At 33.2% G+C, this 14,150-nt stretch overlaps 2 protein-coding genes across 3 annotated transcripts; one reads left to right on the top strand and one right to left on the bottom strand.

The window, feature by feature from the left end:
* Positions 1-225: 225 nt before the first annotated feature.
* LOC142505096 (zinc finger A20 and AN1 domain-containing stress-associated protein 8-like) lies at positions 226-3,732 on the top strand. Of its 2 annotated transcripts, none has more exons than XM_075617923.1 (2): positions 226-386; positions 2,931-3,732. In XM_075617923.1, the coding sequence occupies exon 2, from the start codon at positions 2,942-2,944 to the stop codon at positions 3,461-3,463; it is 522 nt and encodes a 173-aa protein (XP_075474038.1). In that variant the 5' UTR covers positions 226-386; positions 2,931-2,941; the 3' UTR covers positions 3,464-3,732. The 2 variants fall into 2 exon arrangements, with proteins under 2 accessions (XP_075474038.1, XP_075474039.1); XM_075617924.1 differs by having other exon boundaries at positions 258-386; positions 2,892-3,732.
* A 1,656-nt stretch (positions 3,733-5,388) lies between these two features.
* LOC142505213 (uncharacterized) lies at positions 5,389-8,240 on the bottom strand. The gene is made up of 3 exons (XM_075618101.1): positions 7,546-8,240; positions 6,484-6,815; positions 5,389-5,986 (listed from the first exon to the last, which is right to left on the bottom strand). The coding sequence occupies exons 1-3, from the start codon at positions 8,142-8,144 to the stop codon at positions 5,499-5,501; spliced, it is 1,419 nt and encodes a 472-aa protein (XP_075474216.1). The 5' UTR covers positions 8,145-8,240; the 3' UTR covers positions 5,389-5,498.
* Between the last annotated feature and the right edge of the window lie 5,910 nt (positions 8,241-14,150).

The following is a 14,150-nucleotide window of genomic DNA, read 5'->3' as shown; positions in this document are numbered from 1 at the left end:
ATTTTGTTCATACTTTCTATATTTTTCTAACATAATATTTTTCCAATTATTTCGATTATTAAAAATAAGTTTTGTTCGTAATTTAAAATAAAAAATGAGTTTCGAACAGACAATTAAAAACTCTCAAACAAACATATTGTTTAAATAAATAAAAATAATATATTGAAAAAGGAAATAAAAATATAATGACTTCCAAACGAAGCCATATTCGTTTTTTCTGTTCAGATATATATTCAATAATCTCTTCGACCAATTTCGAAGAGATACAAAGAAAAATTGGTCATCGATTAAAAAGTTACTCTCTTCTCTGGGTTGTTCTCTCTCTCTCTCTTCCTTCTTTTTCTTTCTTCACCTCTCAAACCGTTTCGATTATCTCTTAATCTAAGGTACTCTCGACCCTCTTGGGCTTTTAAATCTGTTGTTTTTTTCCAAGAATTTGACTTCGGTTTTGTGATCTGCTCATGGGTATTGTTCATTCCGTAAAAAGATTGAATCTTCTGCTCGTATACCTTTTCTCGTGGGTCGAGATATAGTCTAAAATTGTTGGGTTGATTTTGCCAAGTCAAGATCGGGATAAAGCCTCGTTATTTGCTAAATTTTAGAGATGAAAATTTTTCTCTGCGTCTGTCTGCTGGCTTTTGCTTTCTTTCTTATTTCGCGTGCGCTTACTTTTATTTTATCGTATCAATTATGCTGCTTATGGAAATCTTACGATCTTTCTGACTGAAATCTCTTTCACCTATGGAATTACTCTTTTGATTTCGAACTAAGTGATTATGAGAAATATGGAAATCTAGGATTTTTATGAGGCTGATGGATTTCTGGGATTTTTGTTTTGAAGGGAAATGGGGTCGATTTTGCTTGAAGGTGAGTTATGGGAATTGTTGTCTGGTGTTTGGGCTGTAGGGACTTCGAGAAAAAGAAAGCTTGGATTTTTTTTAAGTTATTGAAATTATTCATTTGTGATTTTTTTACCTTCGTTTATCCTTTGGTTTCCTTCTCTTGTTCGTCTTTTTTCGGAATTTTGATGGTTCTTTGCTGCCCATTTTCAGTGAGTGGAATAAGATGGGTTCATAGTTGCCCGTGTTTGTTCCTTCTATTACTTGCGATTTAATGGTTATCAAACAGTGTGGCTCTATTATAGTGCACTGTTTTGTTATTTTTCACTTGATGGGTAATTAAGTATCATGATTATTTTATCAACTATTTAGTCTTTTATTTTATTTTTTCATCAGTGGAATTTTCAGTTTTGCAAAAGTTGAATGATTTGAAAATTTCATTCAAATAATTATCACAAATTTTGAACTGGTGAGTCGTGAGTGATTCTGTTGTGTTCCTCACTATGATAAACAAGCAAATTAATGGTGGAGCTTTACAGTACCTTGATTCTTATATATTGAAGAAAGAAATTGAAGACCAAGAGATTGAAAATGTTAAGAAATTCAAGAAGTTGAAATATGATTGTTCAATTAAATAATTTCAAAATTATCTATTTAGGTTAAGCTAGTAATTATCATATTTTAAGTTCCTTAGTCCAACGGATGTTGGACTGCATAATCTTGATTTATGTTGATTACAATTCTTCTGTTTTACAAGTTCCTAAGTCCAACGGATGTCGGATTTCGTAATCTAGAGAGTTTACCTTAATTGGGATTCTTGTGTTTTACTAGGAAACATTAGATTATCTTTTGCTCATAAATATCTCATTGTATTAGACATAGAGATTATTGATTAAGTTTATATCAGAGTTTCTCTCTCTTTCAAGTTTTGGCTTGTTGTGCTGCTGCTTGTTTTTATCACAAAAAAATTAAACTTATCAAAGTTATTAATTTTGTGGCGTTTGTCGATTGTTCTTCAATTGGGTTGCCAAAGATTAGTTGCCAAAGATTAGTTCTTTGGAGGTTCGGTTGATTACAATTGTTGCTGAACCATAGAGTTTAGGTGGAATATGAATATTGACAAAAGGAAGATAGGGTCGTTTCCGTGTGTAGGATCGAGGGCACACATTTAATATACTCATGTTTGTGTTTCCCTGCTTGCAAGGAATCGTATCACAATCTAGTTTAGGGGTGGATTTCACAGACACTTGTTTCGAAGATTGGGACTGAGTTTTTACAAGAATTCTTGTTGATCATTGAATTGAGTGCACGATTGACGTCAATTTCGTGTTTGCTTTTCATGCCTACGAGGATTCATATCAGATTCAGTATCGCATCCTGTTATATTGACTTGACATTATCTGCTCATATGACTATATGAGTAAGCAGTCCTTGTTTTGTCTTAGTGGTTTAATGAAGTGTCTGAATTCATCTCAGATTATAGTTCTTGATGTGTATTGATGCAAGAAAAATACATGGATTAAGTTCTAGGTTTGTACGTGTACCTTACTATCTCACTCTGTTTAACTTTCTTAAGCACTTCAAGACTGATTTGCTTCTATGGACTCGGTTTGGGTCTATAACTTCACTTTTATACATAAACAGTTTTTTGCTCTTTTGTAAACCTTTATCTTCTTTTTTAGTTTATGGATTGTTCAATTAGATTAGCTACTTTATTGAATTGTGTGCGGATGGGAGATGTGTTCAATGCATGTGATCTCAACAAGTATGCAACACAACTATGCAGTTGCTACTTCAAAAGGTGTAATTTTGTGTATCTGAATCGATTCTGCTTCTTTTTTTTTTTCCTTTTGAAACAAGAGCACTTTAAAAAGTTTTTGTTTAGTAAACTCTTTTGTTGAGCTAAATGAGTTTGCATTCAAGCTCACTTGATTTAGGCATTAAATTTGGATCAGGATGTTATAGATTCTTGCAATCGTGTTTCGTTTCCCGCTTGGGAATTTTCTTGGGTAAATGTTAGTGCTCTTTACTTTTGATGCATTTCTTGAATAGCCTTATGCACATCGAGTGCATGTTATGTGGAAATATCAGGACTTGAAGGAATGGAATCTTCCAAAGAAACTGGTTGCCAAGTTCCCGAAGGCCCTATTCTTTGCATTAACAACTGTGGCTTCTTTGGAAGTGCAGCTACCATGAATATGTGCTCCAAGTGCCATAAAGACATGGTGTTGCAACACCAGCAGGCGAGTCTTGCTGCCTCGTCCATTGAGAACATAGTCAATGGTAGTTCAAGTAGCATCAATGAGAAAGAACCAGTTCTTGCTGATATGGTGAACACGGAAGCTAGAACAGTAGAGTTGAAAGCTACTTTTTCACAGTCATCCTCCGAATTGATGTCGAGCAAGAGTTCAGATACGAAGGCAGTAGAAGGCCCAAAACGATGCACTTCTTGCCGCAAGCGTGTGGGTTTAACGGGATTCAGTTGTAAATGTGGGCACCTCTTCTGTTCAGTTCACCGTTACTCTGACAAACACGACTGCCAATTTGATTACCGGACTGCTGCTCAGGATGCTATAGCGAAAGCGAATCCACTTGTGAAAGGTGAAAAGCTCGAGAAGATCTAGAAGTTTTGAAATGAATTAAGATGCTTTCACGTTATATATTATCTGTGCGTTCTCATTTAAGTTTATCAGTTGTCTTAATAGGACTCTGGTGGTGTTGTGGGGGCGATTTACTTCAAGAAAATGGGTGGTATCATTGTAATTTCATTGGGATATGTCGAGTCCAGTGTCGCTGCCAATTGGGTAGTGATTAGTTTGGTTTGTTACAGTGTGTAAGTTGTCATTGCTGGATGAATGACGTTATTGTTGTGAAATTTGCAACTTGCTCTTCATGTTATTGTGCGTTTTTTTATGGTCAGGCGGGTCTGCATCGTAATCGTGCTATACAGAAGACTTGATGACTTGGGGATGGGTTTGGTGTCTGGCTCGATTAAATAAACTAAACATATATTATATATATGATTCTTGAATGTAAGTTCCGCAATCCGCACACATTTGATAACGCCTACATCAATCCGCATCTATTATCTTCACTCTCCTTGGGCAACCAAAGCTACCATAGTCTCCTGAACGGGGAAATATTCACAGGTTGTATACAATGTTTTTTTTAACGTAAACAGTAAAAGTAGAGATGTTCAAAAAAATTTTTTAACAACAGTCCGAATTGAAATGTGCCGCGTCCTCTTTTCCTATTTTTTTTTTCTCTCAAAATCGTAATTAAAAATAATAATCATAGATCACTGTTTTTTTCATTTTTTTTTCAAAAATCATACTAAACCATCTCTTTTTTTCTTTTTCTTTTTTCAAGAATCACACTAAACCGTCTCACGTAAACCGCTTGACGTAGCATTTGGTTGGCTTATCATGGATAATCGAATCAGACACCCTTTTCGAAGTGTCTCTGTTTTGTGATTTTAAGTGGAACATACCAAATCGATATCAAGATCAAAATGTAAAAGAAACAGCTACGTCTAAGCACCAACAGTGAGCTAAAAACCCCAAAAAATTCATTATCTCGGCAAAATCAAATCTTATTCCAGGATAGCTATATGTACGAACGAACAATAGTTTGGGTCGCCCGATTTTTACTTCATAATTCTGATGAAGCAACATCTGAGAAGGATATAGAATCAACTCGGGAAGTCATATGCACAACCACCGAATCATATTCTAGACCAACACCACCTAGAATGTAGAGGATTTGATCCTCTTCAGAGATAGAATGACCACAAGCTGCGAGAACATCCACGTATCCTTTCATCTTGGCTATATCATCTTTCATGCTTAAACCCTCTTTCTTCTAAGGTTTGAAGCTGGAGTTTATAGTGCATAGCTTTAGCCTTGAATCCAGAAGCAAAAAGTCGTGAAACTCTATATCTATGCCGATGTGTCGCAGCCAATCATCTGACTATGCATGCTTTCAGTCATAGAGACAAGAAGAAGGAGAATAGAAGCTGATCTTGTCATCACCATTTAACAAACTGGGGATTTATAGACCACCATGTGTAGAAACAACCAATGATCGTATCAACATTTCAGTCAAAAAAGAAAAAAAAAACAAATGACAACCTTTGGGTCAGAGGTTCATGATCACTTCAAGTAAAAGTGTGAATCACATTTGTGCTCCACAGCTTCTTGTTCATGGGGAAGAGAAAAGTTCAAAATGACTAACTTTAATCCATTAATCTGTAACATAGTATGCGTACCCTTTCCTTTCCTTTACTTTTTTAGAGTGGTGTAGAGTACTCCGTCGTATGAATTGAGGGAAGATTCTGAATTTTGACCAACGCATCTGGATCAATGGGTTCGCTATTATCATTTGCAAATAATTTGTTGCGATTTATATTTAGTCATGATGTAAAGGTATATATGAATGAAATCGAGTTAAACATTGTTTGTACTTTTATGTTCATCTTTGAACTTGGATTTTATCGAGCTATTGATTCAGCCTGAAGAATTGATGAAGGTGAGGCATTTCTCTAGTACTCAAGTAATCACACTCTCATTTATTAATAAGAAACTCAAAGCATATGTTAAAGAAACAAGTGTCGTCCATTCTTTTCCCACCAAAGTTACAGTAAATATAACATTGTGGTCCTCACTGTTTGTACAATCCAGAGTAGAAATTCCGCAAAGAAACGTTATTCACAGTCGAAGGTCGAAAATCCAGTGGATTGTTCCACTTCGCCGTATTCTCCCCATCCCATCTCATGTTCAAATTCTGTACATCCAAACCATCGATGTGTTCCATCATGAACCCTGCAGTGCTGTGATTTACTAGCCCTTTACACCCTGGTCTATAGTCCACCAGCCCACCTGAATAGTTCGTCCACCTTTTGTAGTCCAGGTTCACGTTGATAAATTTCAAATTGCTAAGAATTCCGCCTTTCGACCCTGATAAGAATATGCCATTTTCGGAAGTTGCTGTTATGTTTATGAATTGCAGATTAGATATAGAACCAGCTTTTGATTTGTCGTCTCGTGGACAGGTGGTAACATATATTGGCTCCGCTCTACCCCACCATGAAGGATCATAGTATCTTGTGCTGATCTTAATGTTTGAGAAGACAACGTCACTAACATTTCCTGCAAGATTCAGTAAGAATTTGATTATCGTTCTTCAAACACAAATATGATTAACTTTCCCCTGGTCCACGACTTTAAGAGGGTGGTGATCGGCTGTTTGATGGAAATATCCACTAAAATTTTAGTGCCTGCATCGTGTTTTACGGGCTTATAATAGGGAAGTAGTTATCTTAAAAACAAGTGGCTACTGGTAGCTTTATGAGATGATTTTGTTGATTAATTAAGGCTATAGCATCAAGGGTCTACCACTGTACCAAGAAATCATAGGATGGAGTAATTCAAATCTTTAAACTGTTAGGGACCACACAGGAGTTGCAATATTGGAGACTATTTTTGCAGCACAACAAAGGCAAACACAAAATCCTTTGGCTACAAAGTAATCTTAACCAAACGCCCCCTCGAACAATATAGTTCAAGACATGCTAATGAAACAAGAGGCTTAATTCTATAAAATCAGTTAAGCTTAATAATGACAAAAGAAAGCCAGAATTCCATACCTCCATCACGTATTTGAAATCCAAGCCCCCTGTGAGATTCTACAATGGTTATATTATCAAACACCAAACCTTTGAACTCATACGAGCTAGCACTCCCAAGTTTGATGGCTGAGGACTTTGTTTTAATCCAGCAGTTGGTCGCAGTAAGGTTATAGAGGGGGGAGGTATATGTCTTGGGACATATAGCATCATCTCCAGTATCTATTTTGCATCTTGTGATGAACGTGTTGTTCGAATCTTCAATATCTATCCCATCGTTGTTGGGTGTGTTGAAGTCTCCATAGATAGAAATATCATGAATCGATGTGTTTAGGCACCGGACAATATGCAAGCTGGATAATCACATAATATTATCATATAAGAACATTAGTGGGGGAAGTTAAAAAAGAAACAAAATAAGAACAAGAAGTTAAGGAATACTCGACTTAGACACGGTATCCCAAAGAGCTTATTTTCTTCCTGCTACCTTTTGTATAGAACTTACACTGCCTGTATATTAACCAGAATAACTTGGAGCTTTCTTCTAAAGTCACTCTTCTAGCTGTTCTCATTTGTTCATTGCTATTGAAGACCTTTTCAAGCCCTTTGTGAAATAAATAAATGTATTTCACTGAGCCTTTGGCTCTCGAGGGATGAGAAATTTTTGGATCCCACAAACAATTGTGGAATATTTAGTAATCTCCTAACTGATACTCCGGCCATTTGAACCTGTAATCTACTCCTAGGCTTATGATTTAACTAACACGCGTGTACCAGCGAGGCCAGCATGAGACTCAATCTCAAACCAACTCTGGTCGAGGGCCGAATTACAATTTATTCAAATAATCATAAAATTCTGGGTTCTTGAACCAATGTCATCACACGGAATCGGCAAAATAACTGAGCCAGCTTCGACCTCCCTCGTAAAGAAAACGAAATTCGAATAAGCAAATGCTAAATCTAATAGACACCCTCGCAAAATCAAGTGGATACACAAATACCCACCATAAAAAAGGCACCTTTATAGCAAAAAAATGAACCAGTGAGCATCCAAAAAAGTAAGAAAATAAAAAGATTGCGTACCACCAATAAGCCGGCTCATTCAATCTCACATTCCAAATCCTCGCATTCTTGCAACCAATAAACCCCACCAACCTGGGCCTGCACTCGTCATCAAAACACGCCCCCGTCTGATTCCAGCTCACCATCACATTCTTTCTCTCATCGAATCTTGTCACGAACTTCAAACCCTGACCATTGATCTCCCCTCCTCCAGTTATCCCCACGTCCACCGCATCCACCGCCACCACCACGTACCATCTGTCCTGCTTTTCAGGGTAGTCACTCAGCTTAGTGCCGCCGAGGATGGTAGCGTTTTCCGAGATGTCCAACGTTACGCCGGATTTCAGGAACAGAGTGGCAGTCAGGTACTTCCCGGTAGGGAAGGTGACGTAGCATGTACGGCGGTGGAGGAGGAAGGCGGAAGAGCAGGCGTCGATTGTGTACTGGATTGGAACGGTGTCGTAGACGACGCCGGTGCCGGTGGCGCCGTAGTCTTTCACGCAGAGGCTGAGTGGTTGCAGGATGGAGAGCGGCGATGTGGCGGAGTGGGATTGCACGAAATAGCTGAGAGTGCAATAAAGAAAGACTTCGAAGTGGAAAATGGATAGGATTAATTTCATGGTTGGCTGCCTGATTTCAGATCTCTGAACCAATGCGATTATGTTCTTCGAATAAATAATAAATCAAATTAATGAAATTCAATTCAATGATTGAGTTCACATATTTTGATTATTTGGTCAATCAAATATTTTTTTTAAGAGAACAAATTGGATAGTTTGTCATTTGTCCATGATTTATTTGGTCATGCATTTACGACATTATCCTATGTATTGATTTTTCATGTTATCGAAGCAGAATATAGTAGGTAAAAACTTGTGTCAGACGATATCACGGATCGTATTTTATGAGACGGATCTCTTATTTGGGTCATCCATGAAAAGTATTACTTTTTTTATGCTAAGAGTATTACTTTTTATTGTGAATATCGGTAGGGTTGACCCGTCTCACAGATAAAAATTCGTGAGATCATCTCACAAGAGACCTACTCAATATAGCAGGCTCAAAATTTTGAACTGTTTAATTAAAATATTTAAATACAAATAATTATTATATAGTAACTAAATGAAATAAAATTTATTCTTCTTAATATAAAATTTTATATAGACTTATATTGAATATGAAAATACATAAAAATATACTTTTAAAATAATACCAATTAATTAAAAAAATTATGAAATTTTAAATGAAATCAATAGCATTTCAATAAAAATATGTAAAAAAATATTTAGATTAATAATGATCGTAATAAATAATAAATAAAAGATTATATTTTTTAAAAACATAAGTTACAATATATAATATAAAAAAATTGATTATAAAATTATTATAAATAACTTAAAAATTAATCTAAATAAATAGATAAAAATTATACTTTATTAAATACATAAAAATAACTAATAAATAAAATAATCACAGGTAAAAATTCACGAGAGTGTTTAAATATTATATTAACTAATAGATACTATTTATTATTAATTAAATTTAATAGCAAAAATGTGTTATTAAGATATGACAACACTTGGTTATGAACAGTGACTCATCTTATCTCATTTTGTCTTAAAAAAAGAACCTTTTGTGATTCATTTTATCACACAAAATCCTCTGAAATTCGTGGCTTTACGAGGAAAACTGTATGGTGAGAAAATAGTGAAAAATAAAATAAATTCAAGGAAACATTGTTCAAAAATCATCAACTTTTTACACAATAACCCATTCTTACTCATAAACTATCATATGATGTATGTGTAGCATGATCGTGATCCAATTCCATAAATTTTGGATTCATGAAAATCCCGAAAAATTTCATAAATCTTAGTTTTAGCTAGTCACTACAAGCTCAATTTCATTATTTTTAAACAATTTTCATTTCGGTTTTTCATATGAAAGTTGTTAACAATGTGTTCTGGTTTAAGTCTAAGTATGTGTCTGCAATCATCCTAGCCATTGTCAGAAGTGCTATTTTTGGTCTTCCGAAACAAGTTCGACGTCCATTCTTGTTTTTCCAAATTTGTTATAGATTTATTCCGATTTTTGAAAAGTGCTCAACAAAAAGTTGAAGGAAATTACAAGACGCATCTCTTGTAAAAATTCCAATCGCGTGTAGCGTTTTTTTACACATGCCAACGAGTTCCATGAATTTTATGACTTACGAACGATTTTACACTCCTTATAGGATTTTTGGAAAATTTTATTATTTTTTGACATGTATTTTAATTATTATAAATTTTTAAAGTGTTAATAAAACATCACCGTATAAGTTTTGTACAAAAAAATGAGTTTTAAAAATTCCAACATCTATTATTAGTCATAACCGGTGTAAAATCCCTCGAACGGTATTTATAAAAATTATATTGGCTTGTGATCGACAACTAAGGTGAAAAGTAAGTGGGATGATATTTTCTCTACCGTGAGGTTTTTCTTTCTGTTTATTCTGTAATAAAGCTTGGCACTTGACTTGGAATTTACAGTAAAGTTTATAAAGTACTGATTAATTCATATACCCATAATATTGTGCATGTCAAAAATTATTAGTCATATGTACCGCATATTTGAATATCTGGATTTATTGGTTATCAATTGGTTATCGATCGGCTATTACTGATTGAATAACTGAATACATGAATGAATGACTGAATGAATTAAGCATTGACAACGATCTATGTACCGGATTGTTAGTTCAACGGACAACGTGACTTTGGAACGAAAATGTAAATCAAATGAATAACATGTTTAAAACTTGATATATGTTCGTCTAAACTACGTGACATCGGTCTGAAAATATGAGTTTACTTTGGATCATAAATCATTGATTGTACGAAATCTACTTGAGTACGTGGGAAAAAATGCCTAATCGAATATTGGCGTGAGTCACCTCTTTAGCATACATTATTCACTTCAGAGTCTTGAAGATGTGCTGCATGTTACTTGATAAGATATTTTCATAATGATACATTGTTACTAATATATACGTCCTATACTTATAAATTTTTACTTGGCTTGTTATAAATATATATATCCTAATTTTATTAACTCACTAAGTCCCAAAGACTTAACATCTATCTTTTTTTCTATTTATTGTAAATTCCAAATATATGAATTCGGGACTACAAATAGGATGAAAATTGATAATAAAATTGTTGACTTGACAAGATGGTGATTATTATGTTGAATTCGTGATTTTGTTATATTCTTGTAATTAAATGATGGTACACTCTTCAACTACAATAATGATAATGTTGTAATTTGGGGCCACACATAATTGTTGTTAGTTTCGTTATTGTTTTGTTTTGTCATTATTATTTTTTGAGTTGGGTGGTTTATTATATACAAATACATTTGTTGATTTTGGCATTGCTAAGAAGCCATATTGAACTATATTACACAAAAATTCATGTTAAATAGTCTGATATACCTATAAACGGAGCAAGGAAATTCGATTAGGGGGCGATTATGATTTTTTTTAAAAAAAATTAATTATCAAAATAACCCGAATATAGAATTTGACATATATTTATAAAATAGTTTTCATTATTAATTATTTTTGTTGTTGTTATGTTTGCATATATAATTTTAAAAAGGTCATTATAAAACGACAATCTTAAATTAATATAATAAAAAATTTAAAGCACTGTTTTAAAATAAGACGTGAGCACTTTTAAAACTGGAAGGAAGGAATCCGAAGGCGACGTAATGAGAGTCTAATACATTTGCGCTTGGAAGTTGAAAATCGTTAGGATTAGACTTTATCGGCCTACCCAATAGATATTTTGAAAGCGGGATAGGGTTGGAGATGAGAAAATTAATGTACGTGGATTCTCCGATTAGGTAGAACACGATAATATGACAAAAATTGGGACATGATTATAATTTGGGAGATATGAATGACAAACCCGTCTTCGCCCTAGTTCCGACTCATTGTTATCTCTATGAAACACATGTTGTTTAATATATGTTAATTTCATAGAAAAATATTATTTTTTCATGTTCAAAATATTAACTTTCCACCGCAAAATTAACATTTTTGGTCAACAAATTTATGAAACAATAGTGTATAATAAATCTTACTTTTAGTGAATAATAATATTTTCATATCAATTAATCTAATTATTTGGCACCAAGCAGTAGTATACTTTAATTGTTGATTAAAATATTAATATTATACAAATTAATTTACTAATGAACGAATTATTCATATATTACTATATCAGATTAGTATACTTTAATTGTTGATTAAATTATTAATATTATACAAATTAATTTACTAATGAACGAATGATTCATATATTACTATATCAGATTTTAGTCGTGATACATGAAAATGATTTCTTGTTTTTTTACACGTGGACCCAAATTATCAATATATGTCAAGATCGGACGGCTGTTTTAATATACGTTTTTGTCTTCCTTTCTTTCTCTAGCTTTCAGCGCCACCTCAGCGCGTTCATTCACTCGCTGTGAGTTGCTGTTTCGAGTCATCCTCTCCACTGGGATTTTGGGAAGATTTCCATTTTTAATCACGTATATTTGGGGTTCACTAATTTCTTTAACATCAATGGTCCAGATCCTGTGGAGGCACTGCCCCCACCGGTAGCATCGACACTACCGGGATTTTGATCGCACAAGGTCAACTCGAATTTACCTAAACACCCCTCAAAGTGGAAATTGATATGAGTATATGGCACATTCGAATATCTTACCAGCTGTTTTTATTTTATACAAGATAATCAATATATCATTCACTTGAAAATAAAAAAATATAAATGTAATCAATATATTTTATTTAATAATGAGATAATCTGTCACATCTTGAGTCTAGATCCGTACTTATGTAACTGCACTAATAAATCTTTATAACAATTACTTCGTATTCATTTTTATTTTTCGAGAATGATTAACTTGAATTTCTATAAAAATATAGTGTAATCTGTTATAAAATTATTTTTATTTTTAAAATGTTTGACAAAAAATATGACATAAGTGATCGATCGCATAGACTCACGGGCACATGTGTATGTATGCTCTGAAAAGGTAATAACGAGCGTGTGTACTTTGGCTGCATGATTTCCTGACATCCCACTCCTCAAAAAAGCCTATTTTCTGTCTATTTACAAAAAAGTCCTCGCACACATCCAAACTTGGAACACAGTAAATTTTTTTCCTTTTTCATGTTTACCGATTCATTCATTTTATGATTGGATTTCGAAATCAAAATTATTTCTTAACTTCAAAACAATACCAAATAAACTATAAATATCGACAATGATTTAATTCGTCATAAAAAGTGAGTTAATAAGTGACAATCAACCATTATACTAGGTTACTAGGATGGATTCAATAGAAATTAGGTATCTTATTATTAAACGATATCAAGAATATTTATCTATAACACGTGTCAAATCTATCGATATGCACAATAAAAAATAATACTATTAGCATAAAAAGTAATACTTTTTTATGGATGACCCAAATAAGATAATTGTCTCACAAAATACGACCCGTGAGACCGTCTCACACAAGTTTTTTTTTTTAATAAAAACAATAAAGTATATTTATGCGATATTTTTAAGCAAAATCATTTCTTATTATTTTAGTAAAACCATGAAATTTAAAATATTTAAATAGCAGAGTTGCTTTTTGGGGGACTTTATATCTACAATATGATTTCATTTTAGAGTTAACATCAACTTTCATTCAAACTTTATAAATATCAACTGAAAATACAAATGTAAAAATTTGTGTGAGACGGTTTTACATATCGTATTTTGTGAGACAGATCTCTTATTTAGATCATCCATCAAAAAATATTACTTTTTATGCTAAGAGTATTACTTTTTATTGTGAATATCGGTAGGATTGACCCGTTTCACAGATAAAGATTCGTGAGACCGTATCACAAGATACTTATTCAAGCCGAAAAAAGTTTTAAAATAAAACCACTAAAAAGATCTTAAAATTTGAAGGGTGGAAAATGTCAAAACCACCCCTACCAAAGGATATTCAGTGCTTGGCTCTCCAGATAATAAGGCATAACAAATCTCCCCGAAAAGAGCTAACATCGTGAGTGGAAAAATTGGGAAAGTAAGTTCGTATGCTTCAATATATTTAACTTAATTAATAAATTAAATATACAGCAACAAACAAAAACAAATTAGCATCTCACAATAGCCAGGACATGATCCATAAATAGTGTCCGAGTTGATGTAATAAGTGAATTTTTGATGAATGATCTTAAGTTCCGTTATCTACCAATATTTTTTCGAATAAACATGTCATGTAAAATTTAGTTAGTATAATTACTTAACAAACATAATTTATATATTAACGTTAATGACTGAATGACACAACTTTGGTTATAGCCAAGTTCAAAGATTGGATCGAAAAATAAAATTAATAATTATTTTTCTAGATTCAATTAATTCAATTAAAAAAATGCACGAAACCCAACAACATTAATAAATCCAAAAGAAGCATTTAATTTTAAAAATATTTTTTCACATAATAAAATAAAAATATAAATATAAAAAAGCCACGTTACTCAGAAAATTTAAATTACTTCACCCCTGAAT

The sequence above is a fragment of the Primulina tabacum genome, chromosome 10 (genome assembly GCF_025594145.1).
Source record: "Primulina tabacum isolate GXHZ01 chromosome 10, ASM2559414v2, whole genome shotgun sequence".
NCBI classification, from domain to species: Eukaryota; Viridiplantae; Streptophyta; class Magnoliopsida; order Lamiales; family Gesneriaceae; genus Primulina; species Primulina tabacum.
This window is presented reverse-complemented; position numbering and strand designations above follow the sequence as displayed.

Excerpts from the sequence above, each read along its gene's own strand:
- LOC142505096 (XM_075617923.1), top strand. The coding sequence starts at position 2,942 with ATGGAATCTTCCAAAGAAACTGGTTGCCAAGTTCCCGAAGGCCCTATT.
- LOC142505213 (XM_075618101.1), bottom strand. The coding sequence starts at position 8,144 with ATGAAATTAATCCTATCCATTTTCCACTTCGAAGTCTTTCTTTATTGC. Across the intron at positions 6,816-7,545 it reads AATGAGCCGGCTTATTGGTG|CTTGCATATTGTCCGGTGCC; the intron begins GTACGCAATCTT and ends GTGATTATCCAG. Across the intron at positions 5,987-6,483 it reads ATTTCAAATACGTGATGGAG|GAAATGTTAGTGACGTTGTC; the intron begins GTATGGAATTCT and ends TGAATCTTGCAG.